Source organism: Lagopus leucura, unplaced genomic scaffold, assembly GCF_019238085.1.
Source record: "Lagopus leucura isolate 7727_CA_CO unplaced genomic scaffold, USGS_WTPT01 Super-Scaffold_1, whole genome shotgun sequence".
In the NCBI taxonomy this organism is placed as follows: domain Eukaryota; kingdom Metazoa; phylum Chordata; class Aves; order Galliformes; family Phasianidae; genus Lagopus; species Lagopus leucura.
In genome coordinates, this window is record NW_024962250.1 from 21,284,049 (window position 1) to 21,303,270 (window position 19,222).

At 54.6% G+C, this 19,222-nt stretch overlaps 2 protein-coding genes across 2 annotated transcripts in view; both read left to right on the top strand.

The window, feature by feature from the left end:
• Positions 1-4,430: 4,430 nt before the first annotated feature.
• Positions 4,431-7,082, top strand: FOS (Fos proto-oncogene, AP-1 transcription factor subunit). The gene is made up of 4 exons (XM_042865110.1): positions 4,431-4,702; positions 5,144-5,392; positions 5,498-5,605; positions 5,712-7,082. Exons 1-4 carry the CDS (start codon positions 4,562-4,564, stop codon positions 6,315-6,317), a joined length of 1,104 nt encoding a protein of 367 aa, XP_042721044.1. The 5' UTR covers positions 4,431-4,561; the 3' UTR covers positions 6,318-7,082.
• Positions 7,083-12,136: 5,054 nt separating this feature from the next.
• JDP2 (Jun dimerization protein 2) overlaps positions 12,137-19,222 on the top strand; it is a 43,708-nt gene continuing 36,622 nt past the window's right edge. The window contains exons 1-2 of the mRNA XM_042893238.1: positions 12,137-12,632; positions 14,623-14,736. The gene's annotated coding sequence lies outside the window, so the exon portion shown is untranslated. The remainder of the gene's footprint in view (positions 12,633-14,622; positions 14,737-19,222) is intronic.

Genomic DNA, 19,222 nt, shown 5'->3' on the forward strand with positions numbered 1-19,222 from the left:
CGGCCTGGGTGGGCCCCGGGGAGGGCCGCGAGATACCAGGCCTCGTGGCCGAGGCGGGGCAGCCGCGGTTCTACCCGCGGGGTCTCTCGGTGCCCCCGGAGGAAGGCCGGGGAAGCCCTGTTCCTTGGAAGCCCAGCGGGCGGTGCCCAGCGGCCAGGTTCCCGGTAAAGGGCTGGGGTTGGGCCGGCCGCCTGTTCTGTAGGGGTGTATTTCTGCCTGACCTCGCAGACGGACGTGCCTGGGTAATGGCGAGTAGCCCCTGGCCTCCGCTGGGAGTGGCGAGCGGCGCTTGGGCCTCTGCTCTCTGTGCAGGGATGGAGTGGAGCACCTCGGCCCAGCTGCTCGTCTCCTGTGCTTGGCGGTTGTTGCAGTCATGGCGATATGGACCCGAGTCCACACAAAGGGTTCCCCCTCCCAGCAGCACACCGGCAACCCCCCTAGCCAGGCCAAACTGTGTGGCAAACCAGGGGCCCAGGGAGGATCAAACCACAGGCCAGGCCATTCGCACACATCTCTTAGTGGTGCTCTTATCTCCACACCTTGTAATTATGTTGAATTTATACTCAATACATTTATTAAATATCACGTAAAGAACCTCTCTGCTGGAGATTTGCCATATTTTTGGGCAGAGGAGGACAAATCCCTCGTTGCTTGTTCTTGTGTTTCATTCCTGGTATCTCTCTCTACAATAGCCAGACGCTGTGGGAGCTGAGGTCTCTGGGCCCAAAAGGCTGTTTGAGGTGACAGTTGTCCTGCAGGACAGCCCCCATGTACTGTTCTCTGGTACCCAAGTAGCACTGTGAAAGGTGATGTGGGGCCCACCTCCCCCAGAGCAGGGCTGTTTCAGTGGGCAGTGGCAAAGCCTCAGGTTCTTTTTGCCTCCCTCCAGGCAAAAAGATCCTTGTGAGAATCTTTCAGCCTTGTGATCCCTTGTCCTGGAAGTCCCTTTGTGCCATTCCCCAGAGCACTCTCCAGTCAAAACAATTAGAGGGTTTCTCTCTATCCTGAGCCAAACAATCCCCAACATCCTGTCCCTTTCCCTGAGTCGGGTTCATTTGTTCTCCACCCAAAGCAAAACCGCCCTTTTCTCCTTGATCTCAGTACTTCCTCCTTCACCACCTTTGTCCTAGTTCCCTCCAGAGCCACATTGCCAGCAGCACACAGAAGGGCACCCTGCCCTACCCAGCCCCCTTGCCCCCTGTGTAAGCACCATGACCGCTTGGTCCTGCAGGGCAGAGGAGCTTTCATTGCAGAGACTTCGCTTCTAAACACCAAGCAGTTCCCCAGATGTCTGCTCACTTTGTTCCAGGTGTTTTTCCTTCCTCTCGAGGTGGAACAGTGCCCTGGGGTGATAACTGTGGGACGCGCCTGTCGCCTTCCAGACGGCGCAGAGATAAGGGACCATGCTGTGCCAGCTCTGTGCAGGCAGCACAAGGAGCCTGGGGACCTTTGTGCTTAAGATGTTCCAGGTTATAAAATGCTACTCCTGGAGTCACTGCTGCCAGGGGCCAAGCCAAGGGCTGTCAGGGCACAGGGCAGCATGGCGATGGGCAAAGTGCCACTCAGCTTCACCATCTGTGAGCAAGGTGCAGTCTTGTCAGTACTTAGAATGGGCTCAGTGCCCAGCATTGCAGCCAGCACGGTGCAGGGAAAGGCAGAGTGATGGGGCCGGGTGGGACAGTCTGTAGTAATTGACAGCTGATGGCGTGGGGCTGCGCGACCACGAGATGCCGGGATGTCTCCACTGATGGTGTTTATTCTTCAGGACATCCCCGTCACACACCCAGCTGCTGCGATTATTAATTACTATTTATAATTTACTTTGGGTATGCACTGCAGCAAAGGTGTGAGCCTTCTGGCAGCTCCCAGGTTGGGTGGCAGAGCCACAGCTGTAGCATGACTGGGGCTCAACCACCCAATGAGTGGGAGTTCCCATCACTGCCCCCTTAGCCTTTCCATTACTGCTCTCCCATTCTGGCTGGTCCAGAACCCTGCAGCCTCTGCCCAAGCCAGGCAGGTAGAGGGGGATTCCTTGTGCTGTACTGGTGGCACACGCTGTGAGCAAAGGCACCGGCAATGACATTACAGCCCATCAGATCCATATTGCAGTGGGCATTCCAGTGGTTGCTTGGATTGTCTGATGGTGCAGGTGTGCTTTGCTGCCCACGGTGGTTCCCCATTGCTGGGTTCCCTCCATATTGCCCATAGCGCAGAGTGAGCCATGGAGCTGCTCCATGCTTTGTGCTGTGGGCAGGGGTGGATCAGAGCTGTCGGCTGGCTGCCAAAAGGCTGCACTGTGGCATGAACTTTCCCCTGGTGAACAGCCAGATGTGGGCACAGCCACCACCTGCCCCAGGAGATGGTGCAGGCTGTGCGGGTTGCACTGTCCCACGTGTCCTGGGCATTTCTCTGCTGTGACTTCCCAAGCCCAAGGCTGTCACAGCCCTGTTTAGGGTGGGGTGTGGAAGTGGCACAAGTTCCTGTGGGGTGTTTGGGGTCAGGGCACAGGGAGCAGTTTGCCGGGGGGCAGGCAGAGGGGTTCCCCTGGGTACCCAGGGCCAGATCCTCACTGGGTGCATGTGATGCCCATGCAGAGCCTCAGCCATCACCCAGGCAAAGGGCTCATGCCTCGCGGGTGTTCAGCCCTGTGGTACCACTTGCTTCCTCTTTTTTTTTTTCTTTTTTTTTTCGCACCATCTGTGGAGACGTCGTGCGCACCCCGTGTCTGGAGCAAACAACAAACCCACGTCATGTGTTTTCGGTTTCTCTGTTTCCTTGCCTCAGTGGCACATGCTGGAGATGCACAGCAGCACCTGGGCACTTTCCATTTGACACAGAGTGCCTTGGGTCACCGGCAGAGATGGCAACAATGCACTATTTGCACGGGCACCCAAAAACGTTTGGGACTGTCAGTGGAGCGGGTACCCCCTCTCTTTACAGAAACTTCCTTCTGGGTGCGGTTTGGCCAACACGGGCCGGTTTGTGGCGCGCTGCCCTCGGGCCTGCCAGGGACGTGGCAGCGGTGCTGGGGTCACGGCATCGCCTGTTTGCCGAACGTCGCTCCAGCAGAGGACAACCCGGAGGACGGCTCCCAGAGCTGTGGCCAGAGCGAGGGGCGGGGGTCTGGGCCGGTCCCAAGGAGGGAGCAGCCCTGGCAGGCTCAGAGCCGGTGAGAGCAGCGCTGGTCCCGCGGCCCCTCGCCCGGGAACGGCGGGGCCGTGCGCTGCGGCAGTCCTTGGCTGTCCCCTCGGCGCTGACGGGCAGCGCAGAAATAGCAGCTGGCCCAGTTCTCCCGCCCCCGTGGCCCAGATCTCTAAGAACGGAGGTTGCTCGCGCAGCAACAGCGGCAGCGGCATCAGGCGCTGCATTTAGCCCGTGAGCTCAAAGAGCTGGAGAGGCTGCCAGCAGGATCCCAGCCTGCCCGGGTGACGCTCCTGCTTGGAGACTGCGCTGCGGGCTCTGTTTGTTGCTGTAAACACGCTGCCGCTGCAGCTTCCCTGTTACTATCTATAGCCGCGATCTCTTGGCTCCCGTGCGAGGCGAGGCTGCGGTCTGGCCGCCGGCTCTGCCTGCCCCGAGCCAGGGCTGCCGACATCCCCGCCGTGGGTGGGTGTCTCCGGGCTTCACCGCGACGGGGATCAAAACAAAACCCAAACTGGAGGAAAGGACGGGCCTCGCCCTCGCCGCTCCCCCGGCGACCCCCGCCCGCGCCCCCGTCCCGACGCCCGGGGGCTTCCCCGAGTGCTACGCGGCCCCGGGGCCGCCTCGCACTCCTCCTTCCCGGCCCTCCGCGTGCGTGACCCTGCTGTGGGGACGCGTCCCCGCCGCGCGCCGCGACAGCCCCGCGCGCGGCACCAGCCCGCTGCAGGGCGCGGGGCCGAAGGGCACCGCTCCCGGCCGCACCCCACGCGTGGCCGCGCCCGGCTCCGTTAGTACGGAACCCCCGCCGGGCCGCTCGGGGCGGGGGGTGCCGGCGGCGGGGGTGTGGGGGGTATGCGGGGGGGCTGGGGCGGCCCCGTCCCACCGCGTCCCGTCCCGCGCCGCACTTGGCCGCAGCCTGGAGCGCTTCCCGTCAGTCACGCCCCCTCGCACAGGATGTATCCCATATAAGGATATCTGCGTCAGTGGGTTCCCGAGCCCGGCTGTACCACTCGGCGAGGGGGGGGGAAAGCCCGGAGCCCCTCCACCCGCCCCGCCCCGCTCCCGCCGCCCCGCCGCCCCGCCACGCTTTCTCCACCCTGCAGTTCAGTTGTTTCCCGCGCTCGGCGGCGGAGCGGGGCGGTGGCGGGACCTGGCGCGCGGGGCGAGGCGGACGCGGGCAGAGCGGTTCCCCCCGCGGGCGGGCGTGGTGCGTTCCACGTGACGTAGGCGATTCACGCGGCGGCAGGGTATAAAGGGGCGGCGCCGAGCGATACTCCAGCGGCAGAGGCAGCTCCGGCAGCGGAGAGAGAGACGCGCGGCGCGGACCGAACGCAGGGACGTAGCCGGCCCCTCTTCGCCTTCTCCCGCAGTGCCCTCCGCTATTACCGCAAGGCCCCGACCGGCCACGCAAACAGCCGACATGATGTACCAGGGCTTCGCTGGGGAGTACGAGGCGCCTTCCTCCCGCTGCAGCAGCGCTTCCCCGGCCGGGGACAGCCTCACCTACTACCCGTCCCCGGCGGACTCTTTTTCCAGCATGGGTTCCCCCGTCAACTCGCAGGTGAGGGCCGTTGCGCGGTCGCCGCGGGGTTCGGTGCTGGCAAGGAGGTGGGCGCTGGGGGCTGCGGGGCGCGCCTCGGGCCGGGTCGGAGAGGTGTGGGGCCCGAGGGGCGCGGTTGGCTTAAGTCGGGCTGGGGGCAGCGTGGGGAGCGGCCGCGGCGCCGCCGCGGGGCGGGCGGGGGGAGCTGGGGTCTGGGCTGCGCGTTGCGGCGGGTGTGTAAAGCGGCTTCATTGATAAAACGCGAGTTCATTGAGGAGACTCCGGAGCGGCGCCTGCGTCAGCGCGGACGTCAGAGATATTTATATCGGGCCGCTCTCGTGCGGAGCGGCGCTGGCGGCGCGGCCCTGGGGGCGGCGGGGAGCGGCCCGGAGGGGAGTGCTGACCGCAGCCCCCCCTCACTCTCTTTTTCCCCCCCCCCCCCCCCCACGCTGTGTCCCGCAGGATTTCTGCACCGACCTGGCCGTGTCCAGCGCCAACTTCGTGCCCACCGTGACGGCCATCTCCACCAGTCCCGACCTGCAGTGGCTGGTGCAGCCTACCCTCATCTCCTCAGTCGCCCCATCCCAGAACCGCGGGCACCCCTACGGCGTCCCGGCGCCCGCCCCCCCCGCCACCTATTCCCGCCCCGCCGTGCTGAAGGCGCCGGGCGGCCGCGGGCAGAGCATCGGACGAAGGGGCAAAGTCGAGCAGGTGAGCGGGGCGCGGGGCTAAAGGGGGGGAGGGGGAGCGGGGAGAGCAGGGCTGGGCGCGGGGCGGGGGTCTGGCGGACGCGCTGACCGCACTTTGTGTCCGCAGCTGTCCCCGGAGGAGGAGGAAAAGAGGAGGATCCGCCGGGAGAGGAACAAGATGGCAGCGGCCAAGTGCCGCAACCGGCGGCGGGAGCTCACCGATACGCTGCAGGCGGTGAGTGCTGCCCCGGGATCCCGGAGGCTGCGGGGCGGGGACCCCCCGGGTGGGGGCGGTCGGGAGCGATTGGCCCCGGCTGACGGCCCCCTCTCGTCTTCCGCAGGAGACGGACCAGCTGGAGGAGGAGAAGTCCGCTCTGCAGGCAGAGATAGCCAACCTGCTGAAGGAGAAGGAAAAGCTGGAGTTTATCCTGGCGGCGCACCGGCCAGCCTGCAAGATGCCCGAGGAGCTGCGCTTCTCCGAGGAGCTGGCGGCCGCCACTGCACTGGACCTGGGCGCACCCAGCCCCGCCGCGGCCGAGGAGGCCTTTGCACTGCCGCTGATGACCGAAGCGCCGCCGGCCGTGCCGCCCAAGGAGCCCAGCGGCAGCGGGCTGGAGCTGAAGGCCGAGCCCTTCGACGAGCTGCTTTTCTCCACGGGGCCGCGGGAGGCCTCCCGCTCGGTGCCTGACATGGACCTGCCCGGGGCCTCATCCTTCTATGCGTCGGACTGGGAGCCGCTGGGTACCGGGAGCGGTGGGGAGCTGGAGCCCCTCTGCACCCCCGTGGTGACCTGCACCCCGTGCCCTAGCACCTACACCTCCACCTTTGTCTTCACCTATCCCGAGGCGGACGCCTTCCCCAGCTGTGCTGCTGCGCACCGGAAGGGCAGCAGCAGCAACGAGCCCTCGTCTGACTCCCTCAGCTCCCCCACCCTGCTGGCCTTGTGAGGGGCTCGCCCCGCACTGACTGACCTGCCGGGCCCCCTCCCCTGCCCACGCACCCCCACGGACTCGCCATGCCCCCCCGGGCCTGGGGAGGGCACTGCTGCTGCCACCCCCCTGTCCAGCTGGGGCCCGGGGCCTGGTGGAGTGCCTGGGCCCATACCTCCTCCAGAGATGTAGCAAACCGCATGGAGTTTGTCTTGTCCCCAACGGCCCATCTGTGAGAGCTGGTAGTCTGTAGCATGTCCCACATGGCTGGGTTGGTGACTCCCCCCCTCCTTAGTATCACTAGCATTAACTAATTAATCCCTTGGTTTTAAATGATTGGAATTAACCTGGTGCTGGGTATCTCCAACTTGTATCTAGTGCAGCTGATTAACAATAACTACTGTGTTCCTGGCAATATCGTGTTCTGATGACTTAGCAATGACCCATCTGACGTGGGGGGGAAAGAGACTCTATTTTATTTTCTAGTAGGTAGATGAATAGCTATATCCATGTACTGTAGTTCTACATCGATGTTCATTGTAACTTTACTGATCATGCATTGTTGAGGTGGTCTGAATGTTCTGACATAAGTTTTCCATGAAAACGTTTTTATTGTGTTTTTAATTTATTTATTAAGATGGATTCTCAGATATTTATATTTTTATTTTATTTTTTTCTACCTTGAGGTCTTTTTTGACATGTGGAAAGTGAATTTGGATGAAACTTAAGCATTGTTTGCTTATTATTGTTCAGAGACATTGTCAATAAAAGCATTTAAGTTGAGTGCTGGAGCTGTCCTAGCCTTACCTTTTGCGTTAATCCGTTTGACCCTAAAGGGGCTCCCTGAACTCTGCCTGGGGTTGGGGTTTTTACTGACAACTGACCGCTTGTATGCATAGCATGTATTGGGGTGGGAAAGCCATTATGTGCAGACCTGTCATTGCCCTGATGTGTTAGTCAGGCCTGGCTGTGTCTACGCCCTTCCCACCCACTGCTGGGGCCTCCCCTCCTCTGGCCTTCCTTCTGGGGCTGCCTGCAATGGGCTGGTGCACCTCTGCCTGTCACCTGCTGTGGCCTTTCTGCCATAAACCAGAGGTGTGCGAGGGAATGGAGAGTAGGAGGGGTCTCACTTCTGAACCACCAAGGCTGTCTCCAGACTGGGGTCTACCCTCTCACTTGCACGTGGCTGATAGCCCAATTTCCTCCTGTGTAGGGAGGGCTGGGACTGCAGCATTGCTCCGTGTGTCTTGGGCTTGCTTCTCCAGGAGCAGCTACTGAATGCCTTCTAGCCATAAAGGCATGGAGAGATGCTGACACACACTTCTCCTTGAACAAAATAGTGTATGGCAAAATATACACTTCCCCAGAATCAGTTCTCCTGGTCCTTGAATGAATGCAAGCTATGGCAAGCAACTTATGAGCTCTAGGAACTCTTCCCCACCAGGGTCTTGCCTGTGCAGCCTCTTCTCTGGTTCATCTAAAGGGGCTGCTACTCTCTTTTCCTCCTGCTGCCTGCACAGCAAAACATGCTCCTTTGGTGGGCAAGTCTCTCTGCACGCGGGAGGCTCTTCTGCTCTCATCTCTTGATTGAGAATGTAATTTCCAAGATGATGGCAAAGATGCCTCCTGTGCTGCTATGTGCAGCTGGCTGAGGATTGCTTTTTCCTCTGAGGAAAACTTTTTGTTACGTTGAGGGTGACAGTACTGGAATGGGCTGCCCAGAGAGGTGCCTGACATCTTTCTCTGGAGATATTCAAGACCTGCCTGGATGCCTACCTGTATGACCTGTAGGGGAGTTGAACTCAGTGATTCCTGAGAAGCCCTTTCCAGCTCCTACAGTACTGAGATTCTGTGACAGCATGCTCAGGAAATCTCCACAGGATTCTGGAGGTCATTCAGACTGGGTTTGTGCAACTGGAGGCTTCCTGGTCATGGCTGCAAGCTCTGCTTTCTTCACCCCGTCCCAACCAGAACACGCACAGGATGTACCTCATCTCAGCAGTGCGTATTGCACTGCCTGGGGCTTGCTCAACACCACCCGCACTGTGCAAAGGCAAGCATCACTTGTGCTGCTTCCGTCTTTCAACACACGGCTGGAGGCAGCACTGACAACTGACAAGGAATGACCCTGGTTGCCACTGAGATGCCACCTGCTCAGCACTTTTGCAGCATCGCTCTAATTCACAAGGGCAATACCCAGGTGCAGCAAACACACAGTGGCACTGACCCTAGAAGTCATGTAGGTGTAGCTACAAGAGACAAGTGACTTGGTGAAGTCAGAAAATCTGTAACCACAACATGTCTGCTGCTGAAAAGACTCTCAGGCTCCTAGCTGGAGAATTCAGCAAGCTGCATGTTCAACAGAGGAAAAAGAAGCAGTCTCAAAGTACCAAGCAATACCTTGGAGGCATGTGAGGTGATCCTGGCCTCACCGCCTTTCCCCATTACTCGGCAGGGTAAAGCAGAACCTTGGGCTGAATTCTGATCCACGGTCCTCCTGCAGCCTCTCTGAGGTTTGCTCCTTCCAGCAGCGGTGACAGTGACCACCATGTGCCAGTGTCAGAATCTGCATCACACGAGATCCACTCCTTTAATCCCAGGCTCTTGCCCAGTTCTTTGCCTTATCATAGTCACAGAAAGGCTTGGGTTGGAAGGGACCTTAAAGCCCACCCAGTCCCAGCCTCTGCCACATGCAGGGCTGCCCCTCACCAGCTCAGGCTGCCCAGGGCCCCATCCAGCCTGGCCTTCAATGCCTCCAGGGATGGGGCACCACAGCTTTTGGGCAGCCTGCATCACAGCCTCACCACTCTCTCAGTGTAAAATTTCCCCAACATTTAAATCTCTCATTTATTTTAAAACCATCCCATCTAATACTATCTGCCTGTGTAAAAAGTGTCTCTCTTCCATTTTTAAGCTCTCTTTAAGTACTGGAAGGCCACAATGTGGTCTTCCTGGAGCTTTCTATTGTTCAGGCTGAACAAGCCCATCTCCCTCAGCCTGTCTTCATACGACAGGTGCTCCTGCTGTCTGAGCATTTTTGTGCCTTTCTCTGCACCCAGCAGCTCTGCACCCTTCCTGTCCTGGGGGCCCCAGGCTTGGACGCAATACTCCAGATGGGGCCTTACAGGGGCAGAGCAGAGGGGGACGATGACTCGCCTTGCCCTGCTGCCACCCCTTTTTGATGCAGCCCAGGGGCAGTGCAGAAGTCAGGCTGTGCTGGGTACCACGTACGGCTCGTCACTAGGCTGATGTACTCACTTCCCAGTATTTGAGGACTGCGGAGCAAAACCTCACTTGAATTGGCACGGATCTTGCCACTGACTTCAGCAGAGCCGTGAGAGGGAGCCGTGCAGCAGCCTCCGCTCGGGATAGATTAAATGCGAATGCACGTGCCTCAATTACGGGCTGTATCTGATGGATCACACAGATACCGGCACACAGCTTGGGGAAACAAAACAACGGGCACGGTGTTAACACAAGCGAGCGACACTCGCATTACTTCTGACTCCTGCCGTGCTCCTAATCCCACTGAGAGCAGCAGCGTAATTTGCTCTTAGAAACGAAGCTGCAACGCAAGGAAAAAGTAGAACCGCAGTTACGCACGGCAAGAGGCAGCGCCGTACCACAGCACGAGCGGCCCGCAACGCCTCTACAGGGGAACGCGGCACAGGCGTGCGGCGGTGACCCGGGCAGGGGAGGGCGGGGATCCCCGCAGCTCCGCCGCGCCACCCCCCGCGCGAGGTCGGGCCCGGCACCCACCCGGCAGCGCCGCGAGGTCGCCGGCCGCAGCCCGTCCCGGAGTCACGGCCGACGGGAGCCGCGGGCCGCTCGCCCCGGACGCGGCGCAGCGCCCCATCCCAGCCCGACGCAGCGCGCCGCGGGGAGCGCCGCCGCCCGAGCCCGGAACCGCCCCGCGCCTGCGCGGAGCCGCCGTGTTTACTGTTTAGTTGCCAGGGCGCCGCGCGGCGGGCGCGTCAGGGACGTGACGTCCCGCTCCCCGCGGAGACGCTACGAGCCAGCGCCGTGACGCAAGTGCTTCCGGCCGTGCCCATATATGGCAAAGCGGCGGCCCCCTTTTCCCCTCGCGGGCGCTGGACGTTGCGCTGCGCGTGCGGCTCTGCAGCGGGAAGGTTCCAGAAGGGCGCGAGCCGGAGCCTTGGCACGGCGATCTGCCGCTGCCCATGAGCCCTTAGGGCTGTAACGGGCTTCGGTACAGGCGGGGAGCGGGCCTTAGGTGTGCGTTCTGCAGGTTCTGTCACATGTTTCGCTGTTGTTTTGTCAGTAAACCTGTCAGTCGCGCTAGGAAGCCTGCCAGAAAGTCATCGGTGCTGACGGATGGTCGATAGGCGCGTTGTTCTCGTGAGGAGATGCGGGTTTGGAAAAGCAGTAGCGCTGTATTGGCTGCAGAAGTGGGTGTGTGCGCCTCAAGTGGCGGTGCCTGCACGAGGGCTGCTGGAACAGGCAGCGCAAGTGACCCTGCCCGCGGCTGGGCGGCCTTCAGGGTCCCGTCCAACTCCGATATTGCTGTGAAGAATCAGCCTATAAGCTGATTTACCGCTCGGGCACGAGATCTTGAGATTATAATGGTTCTGTGTGAATCTCGGCTCAAGGCTTGGTAAATAAGCTAATCAAATGTTAACAGTGGGCTAGAGAACAAAGCCGAGCGCAGCATTCACAATGCAGCACGGTCCTGTGGTGTGCCTGAGCTTTGGGTGCTCTGTGCAGTGCTCATCTTCCCTTCCAAAGGCTGTGGAGCTCTGAGAGGTGCAGGTAAATAATGACGTTCTGGGGCTGTGGAGCAGCTCCTGTGTGAGGAACAGCTAAATTAATGAGGGCTCTTCAGCCTTAAAGAGGCACCAGTGAGGGAGGTATCTGGCAAGAATTATGGGCATCAAATGAAACGTGGGAAAAATGAGGGTTAAACATACAGGGGTTGTTCATTCTGTGTTGTGTGTTGGCATGGTAGATGTTGTAGATAGCACTTTTCTTACACTTGAGTCTAGAAAACGAACAGAAGAAAAAGCCAATGAGTGCTGTTAAATAACAATGTGCCCTCTTTGGGTGATGAAGTTCTACTTTTTGTAAATTTCTGGGGCTTTGGGGGAATATTCTGGGGATGCAGCATCACGCTTTTACCTTGTCCTTACAGCCTTCTTTGGGTGCCTGCTGCCAGCCAGTGGCAGAAGTCTGTGGGTGATGGCAGAGGAGGAGAACCAGAGAAAGGGAAACTTGGTCTGTGTGACCCTGACTGATCTCTATTGTTTGGTAAGCAGTTAGCTAAACTTTCGCTCTGACTCTGTGCTTCCTTACTGAGGTGTATTTGAAATTTGTGTAAGTAATTACCAGATGTGATCTCATACGTCCACAATTTTCATCCGTTCAGATCTTTTGCTGATAAAGTTGTTCTTATGGCTTCTGGTGAGCTTTCCAGCCATAGCGGGTAAGCTGGTGACCCGGCGAGATGCTGAAGTGAAACCGACAAACGCGTATTATTCTTCTTCTGATATGGAAACAGCGGATATCCACAAGGGACCTCGGTGTTATATCAACAGGATACCACAGGGAAACAAAAGACGGTCATAACTAACATGTGGGCAATACAGCACCTTTATTACTTCCAATTATGGAGCTCTTGTTCCTTTTTTTCCCTGGCATCTTTGGATTGCAGAACAGATTTTTCAGTTCCTGTTCACTGCTTGGGTTTTGTTTTTATACAAATATTTTGTAACTTGTGCCTGGTTGTTTTTTGCCGACAGGAAAAACTTTAAAGCAGTCTGAATTCTGACTGCATCACAGCTTCTGTTTAGTGAGAATATAGCTCCCTTTAAATAGCCCAGCTTGAATTTTCTCATGCTAAGGGATAAGGGGCAACCTCATAATGCAGTATTTATCTGTTTTGGTTTGCAAAACTAAGTATTTGTTTTCAATGAGCAGCGGCATTGCAAGGGCCACAGAGTAGCAATGTCAAACCTGAGGCATATCCTCTAAGTTCTACAGGATTCAGATATTTCCAGGTTGCTAGGGTTTTGAGTAGCACATCACTTTGGCACTGCTCTGAAGCGTAGTGGGCGTTTCTGTGTAAGAATGATGTTGATTCTGCTGTGGAGCATTTGAACTCCTAATTGTAGGAGGAATGGCAGTTGCTGGTAACTCACAGCTGAGAGAAGGACAAGCTCTGTTACAACATGCAAGTGTGTGGTGTGGCGATTCAACTCAACAGTAACGTGACCTGATGGTGTTGCGTCACTAACCTTGAGGACACAAAGGAAGATAAACTAATTTGCTGCCATTACATAAGAGTTGAGTACAAAGCCAAGTGATGTTTCAGCACAGGTAAGGATTTCATTCTGAAACTTTCAAAGAATTCAGGCCCTCATAGCTTTATTCATAGGAATTGCAGGTCCTCCCTGCTGCAGTTTGCCAAGTTCCCTGTAATGAGGTGCTATGAGCCTGGGTTCCTTAGCTGTGCCTGGGGGTAAGCAGAAAGCATGAGCATGGGATTGCTTGCTGACTGTTACGCAGTAATAATCCTGGTACCTGAAATGGTTTTGGCCTGTGTCAACTAGCAATCTCCAAGGTGGTGTGTGGGCATGGTTCAGGGCATAGTATGCCTTCAAAGAGGATTGTGTGTGAAGCTGGGCTACCCCCATGCTCCATGGTTGTACTGCAACATCTGAGCCAGTTTCATACTGCATTTCCTACTTGGTGACAAGTCCTTTACTTATTGCAATGGCTGTGTAAAACGTTCAGTGCTCCAAGCTTACTGAAATACCTGGGGAGAATTTAAGGGAAACACAAAGTGATTTATTTTGCCAAAAGGTAGGTAGGTAGCTGTGTTTGAAGACAAATACGGTGAACTAACCAAACAAGAAGACATGCTACTCTACCTGATTGTCTTCAAGATCTTTGCTTCAGCCTGAAGGCTGAGCTGAGGGGCATGGCAAGCTGCTGGGGTGGGTTGTACAGCTATTAGAACTGCACAGTGGCACTCAAACAAGCTCCCTTCCCCAGAAGGCACGTTCCTGGTTAGGAACACTTATTTGAAAGAAGTTTTGTGTATATTTTATACATCTTTAAATGCTTAGGGTGATTCTGAGGGCAGATGCCTCACGGTGTGTCAGTTCTGGCTCCTAATACCAGTGCATTTTGTCAAGGCCTGATTTGTAGCAGCCTTGCTAATGGAACACCATTTGTTGTAGCTCTGCTCTTTGTGCAAAGGCATGACAGGAGTGCAGTGTTCTTGCTCCTGATACCTGGACAGGATTAATGTGGCTTCTTGATAAGCCTGTCCCTGTAATGTATAAATAAATAGCCTTTGCCAAGAGGGCTTTAGCACTTCAGGGTAGAAATATTTTATTTTTCCTCTTAATTTTTATTACCTCTAATATGAGAACACTTACAAATGCTTTTGTGGCAAAAGTAAATACAGCTTGTTTGCTGATTAGATCTAGAGAACAGCTATGAATAAAACAGTTCTGGAACTGTCAGTGTCCCTGTGTTTGTGATCAAAGTGCAAACCAATTCCATTTGTTAGATACGTGGAATTGAGTATAAGGCCATGTGATCAATACCCAACAGAATCTTCTACCAAACCACTTTAACCTTAGAACCAAAACCTGCATTATCTTTCCTCTATATGCCATATTTTTACTTGCTGTTGTATCAGACACAGCTAAGGGGCTGAACTGTTGCACGTGTGTGAGATTGATGACCATAGCTAATTTAAGGCACGTGTAGTTGCATGAGGTAATGACCTCACAGCCTCAGTCTTGTCATATGAACAGCTTAATTATTGGATATGGAATGACAGGTTGTGTCCTGCAAATGATCAGACACAGAATGTGCTGAAGACCAGTCTGACTCTTAACCAGAGGTTTGTATTTCCTTTTAAGATACATCATGCACTAAAATAATCATCTGTATTTATGAGGGCAAAGTATCATAGAACAATTTCCACCTGGGGATCTCGTAGCCTCCTTATGGGCCCTAATGATAGAAGTGTTCTGTTCTGTCTCACCGTGAGATTTTCAGTGTAGCATTCGAGTACTTTCCCATTCACCTCAAATGAGACTAATATGTAAATGTGTGGTTTGTTCCTGTCTCTCCACATTGGGTTACAGTGTGCCAGTAGTACAGGTGGGAAGAATTGTGCCTTGCAGTCTGGGGAAGCATGTACTGAAGGGTCTTCTTGTCGCTAGGGAGTTCATTCTCCAAATTTGGACAGGTCCTTAGAAAGTGGGGTCTCTCGCACAGATCAGCACTGCCTTTTTGCCAAGTCCATTTGTGCCACATTAGCTGAGTACAGTCTATCTTGGTGTTTCAGATGGCTTCCTTCTCTTTGATATGCTGGTGCCAGGCCTTAAGATGAGAACCAAATTCTGCTGTTCTCAGAATTGTATGAAGAGGATGAAGAGTGTGATCCCACGTTAACATCCAGGTAAGTTGAAGCACTAAACAGCAGTTTTGGGAAAGTTAAAATCAGCCTACATGGATGTTCCTGCTGTCACCTCTGCTCTGTGCGATTCTCTTTCCTTCCTGGTTTCTTCATAGTTACTTGCTTGATCCTCAGTGAAGTAGTTCAGGAATTTACACTGGCACAAGAAATGTTTTCATATGTGGGAGTTAAATTCCAGCTGAATTTGGTCCCTAACCAAAGTTACTGCAGAATCAGTCAAATGCTAATACCGAAGCAATGCAGGAGGCAAATCCTGCAGCTTTTAGCTGGACTGGGCTACACAGCCTCCAGAAACCCCAACCAACTGATGTGATGCACTGTGTCTGTGATCAGTAGGATCAGCTGGGTCAGGAGGAGCACAGGAATAATGTGGTGGTGGTGGTATGAAAACAATCCAGTGGTAACAAGGAACTAATCCAGAGATGTTAAACTTACCTCTGTGTGAGTACCTCTAAAATCAGGATTATGTACTAATCTTTGCTCTCTGAAGTGAGTTGATAACTTTCTTAGGTGACAGGACTCTGTGCTGTGCCATCCACAATCCTGTTGGCTGATAAGTAATTATGGGGAGGGGCACAGTTCCCAAATGCCAAGTGACAGAGGCTGAGGTTCCTGTTCCCTTTTACCACCCCCAGGAACATGTGTTAGCCCCAGCTGGGAGAACATGCTGGAGAGACTGGCATGGGAATGCCTGGAACCCAGCCCATCAGCACACAAGTCAGACACCCGTAACAGTGCTTTTAGGCTCTGCTGCCTCTAAATCTGGGTCTTTGGGGTCCTGACAAACATCACCCATTCATCAGAGCTTCTTAGTCCCAAATCTGAATTTCCACACTTGTCTGCACGTAAAGAGCCATATCTTAAACAAACATGCTGTTTTTACTGGAGCGGACTGACGAGTGAAAATGTCTTTGTAGCCTTAGTGTTCTGTCTCACGGTGGATGTGCATCATGATCCTAAACTATGGCAAAGCCTTCCAGTGAAACACCAGAAGGCTGTTTATGTCTCCTGGGTTTCGTCAGCCCCTTCCAGGTCCTGTATCTGCAGAGTTCTTGGAGGCACTTGGGATTTCATCATCAGACCTGTAATGCTTCGTGCATTTCTTAGAGCCGGAGCGCTTGGGGTCATGTGGTTATGTAAGAATTTAAACGTAATTTTTTGTTAGGCATACGATTAGATCTTGAGATTGAGGAGGAGAATTGAGCAATATGAACCCAGCAGCCACAGGCGTTGGAAGTAAGGAGCAGCGTTCCGCGTTAACAGCAGCGAGGCGGTCTCTCTGTCCCCGCGGCTCCGGCCGTGAGCGCGCGAGCGGGCGCCAGCGCTGACAGCTGTGGCTGCAGCCGGCCCTTTCTCCCCGTGCCGCAGCCCCGCCGTGAGCCGCGCTCTGCCCGCCGGCGGCATCGCGCAGTGCCCTCTGTTGGCTGCCCGGCTCCCGGCCGCTGCTCGGGGCTGGGCGCCCGGCCTTACGACCGCCGCGCGTCCCTGCGGCCCCGCGGGAATGCTGCCTGCCCGGTGCGTGACTTCGTTGCTCGCCTTTCGCTGCTCCCTGCTGCTGCCGAGGAAGCTGAGCGCTGACGGAGGAAGGCGGAGGTAACTCGCCGTGCGTGAGTGCTATTGAATGGCGGCGCTGTGAGCCCGGGCGCCCATCTCCAGCCCCTGCTCGGAGCGGGAGCGGGTTGCGCAGGATGCTGGGCTGGATTTTGAACATCTCTAGCAATGGAGTTTCCGCGGCCTGGCTGGGCAACTTAGTCCAGTGTCCAACCGTCCTTATGGTGCTTATGATAAAAACTAGAATAAAATAGGATGCTGGGGACATGCTTTGAAGAGCCTATATTTCTCCACTGTGTTCCCAAACTTTTTCAAATTCCCATAGGTGCTTTGTTGGGGTAGGACCAGGTAGAGACAGGTAGACTTTTTGTAGAAAGGACAGGTTGTTGATACGTGGCTGGACTTGCCCTTGGAGTTCTTTGTGTGGCTGTGTATCAGCTGTGCAGTCTGAAAACTGACATAATTTCTGATGGGGTCTCTTGTGTTTAATCCTCTTGAATATGTGTGTGTGCTGATCTTGGGTGCAGTTTATCTTACGAAACTTTGGACAAGATGATCCCATAAGCATCATGCAGATTTGGGGGCCCAGCAGCCTCCCATCAGATTTTGCCCTAGGAAATGGTAGAAAGTCTGTGAGAAAGATCATGGGGCTGGGATCTGGCACCTGGGAGAGGTGCTGAGGGTTCCCACCGGCTGTGCTGCTAAGCAGGGGAAGGTATTTGCTTTTGCCTGTTTTGCAAGTCTGTTTTTTGATTCTCTGAACCATACCCACAGGAAAGATTTAAAGAGATGTTGGGCCAGTGACAGAGCCCATGGCTGAATGGCTGGAAGCATTAGTATGCTGCCGAGGAGATGTTCAGGTGGCACTCAGGTTGAAGGGCTGTTTGATATGGAGGAGGCAGTTGTGCTCTGCGTATAAGCTAGGGCTGACTTCTAAAATGAAAACAAAAAAGCAGGAAAACATAGCCCTGCAGGAAGGAATATCAACACTTTCTGCACTGTCGTAAGTTATTTGTGTCATTTCTGCAAAATGAATAGCGAGAGAAAATGTATGTCCACTTATGGCTCATGATACTGATATCTAATCTTTTGAATTTGGAATGAAAGTCCTCGTGTGGCGAGAGGGGAGGTAGGGGTAAGACATAGGTAAGAGTTTGGGTCAGTGTACAGTAGAGCCTCCTGCTCTGTGAGCAGCAGCACTGCAGCCAGTTCAGAAAAAGTAACTTGCTTTTACTTCTTTCACACAAGAGGGAAGGTGCACTGCAGTACTTCCAAGCCCAGCACTGGCCTGCTGCTGCTGCCACTGATGGCTAGGACTTTTATGTGGTTGAAAAGCAGGCAGGGGACAGACACTGAGAGCAACTTGGGAATAGTTTTGGAGAGTGGAGGAGAGTGAGACACCCAGAAGCAGAGCTGTGCCAAGCTTTGAATGATAACCTCCTGAAAATGCAAAGGTCCATCCAATGCCTACTGACTGCAGTGTGATATGCCTTGCTTTGTCAGGTCTGTAATTGCTACAATGTGCTCTAGTTATTTTGTTATTCTAGTTATACTCTTTGCTCTCACCAAAGACAGATCTACAGGTGTTGATCTGGTCTCCTGGCTTCCTTTGTACCAGTCTCTTACATCCACTTTCTCACTATGCAGGTCAGAGGACCAAGACGGTATAGATTGAGATGCGTTCACTTTGTTGTGCTTCTTGGGTGAATGGATCATTGGTGTTCTGAGTGGCCCATGGAGATCTCCCTTCAGAAACAGTGTAATTCATGTCACGGTTCTCTTTTCTCAAAGGGGAGAATGCTAAAATTCAGCATGTGGAAAGCAGAGCATTGGGAGACCTGGTGCTTGCTGTCAGCTGTGCAATGGGGATGGCCACTGTTGAGCTTGTGGTGGTGGTTAATGTCCTGGGTTCCAAAGGAAAAAGAGCTTAGCAACTGTACAATCCTGCCTTGTCCTACATGCCTTGCTCTGTCTGATCTGAAGACCTTCAGAACGGTACTGCAGACATAATGAAATGTACAGGCAATCTCCATCTCTTGTTTGTTCATCCTGGCAACAGTGGCCTTTCGCTGTGTTGAGTTTCTTGTGAGTGAAGAGTGTTAGCCCTGGGGAAGCTGTCCTTGTCCGAGGACTGTCAAACACTGCCCTTGCATTTGGTGGGAGCCCTGACCTTGGAGCTGCAGAGCTGTAGATGCTTTCTGCAGAGTGATCTTAATAATTTACCTTTTTTAGAAGGTCTAACAGCTGAAAGACTTGAGAAGTCTCTCCTTTTGCTCAGCTTTCCCTATAAGATCCCTCTGCTAATGCCTCTGCCTGAATTCCCTGGTATCCCAGCTAGCTTCTGTCAGAGACTGAGAAGCTGGACCCAGGTGTTTGGCTGAGCACAGGGAACAAGTTTATCGTTTACTTTCCTCTGCATGGCAGTCTTTCTGCTGGCAGGCAAGATGTTCAAGTAAAAGCTTCATAGCCATCACTGATTCTACCTAGCACTTTTTTCTTTGGAAGCCTTACATGCAAAGTCTTGCACTGCGCCTTTCAACTCCGGCTCTGGATCAAGTCTTGCAAAGATTGGGTGCAACTGCAAGACTCCTGGAGGGATTTTTATTCTCACATCAGATGAAGTTGGGGTTAAAAAAAAAAAAAAAAAAAAAAAGGGGGGGAGGTAAATCACAGAGCCAGCAACTTTTTTGGTGTCTCTGGGATTGTGGCTCCTCCTGCCCCTGTGGCCTTCAGAAACACATTCGGCAGAGCTGCCCGCATAGCAAAACAAACGCATCCCAAACCAAAACAAACAGAGTTGGGTGTTGGTAGTGAATGGGCCAACATCGTGTGCTGGCGTCATCTCTGCCCACTGCCAGCATGTTGTCATAGGAACAGCTGGATTATTTTACAATCCAGCTGTGGAGCCAATTCTCTA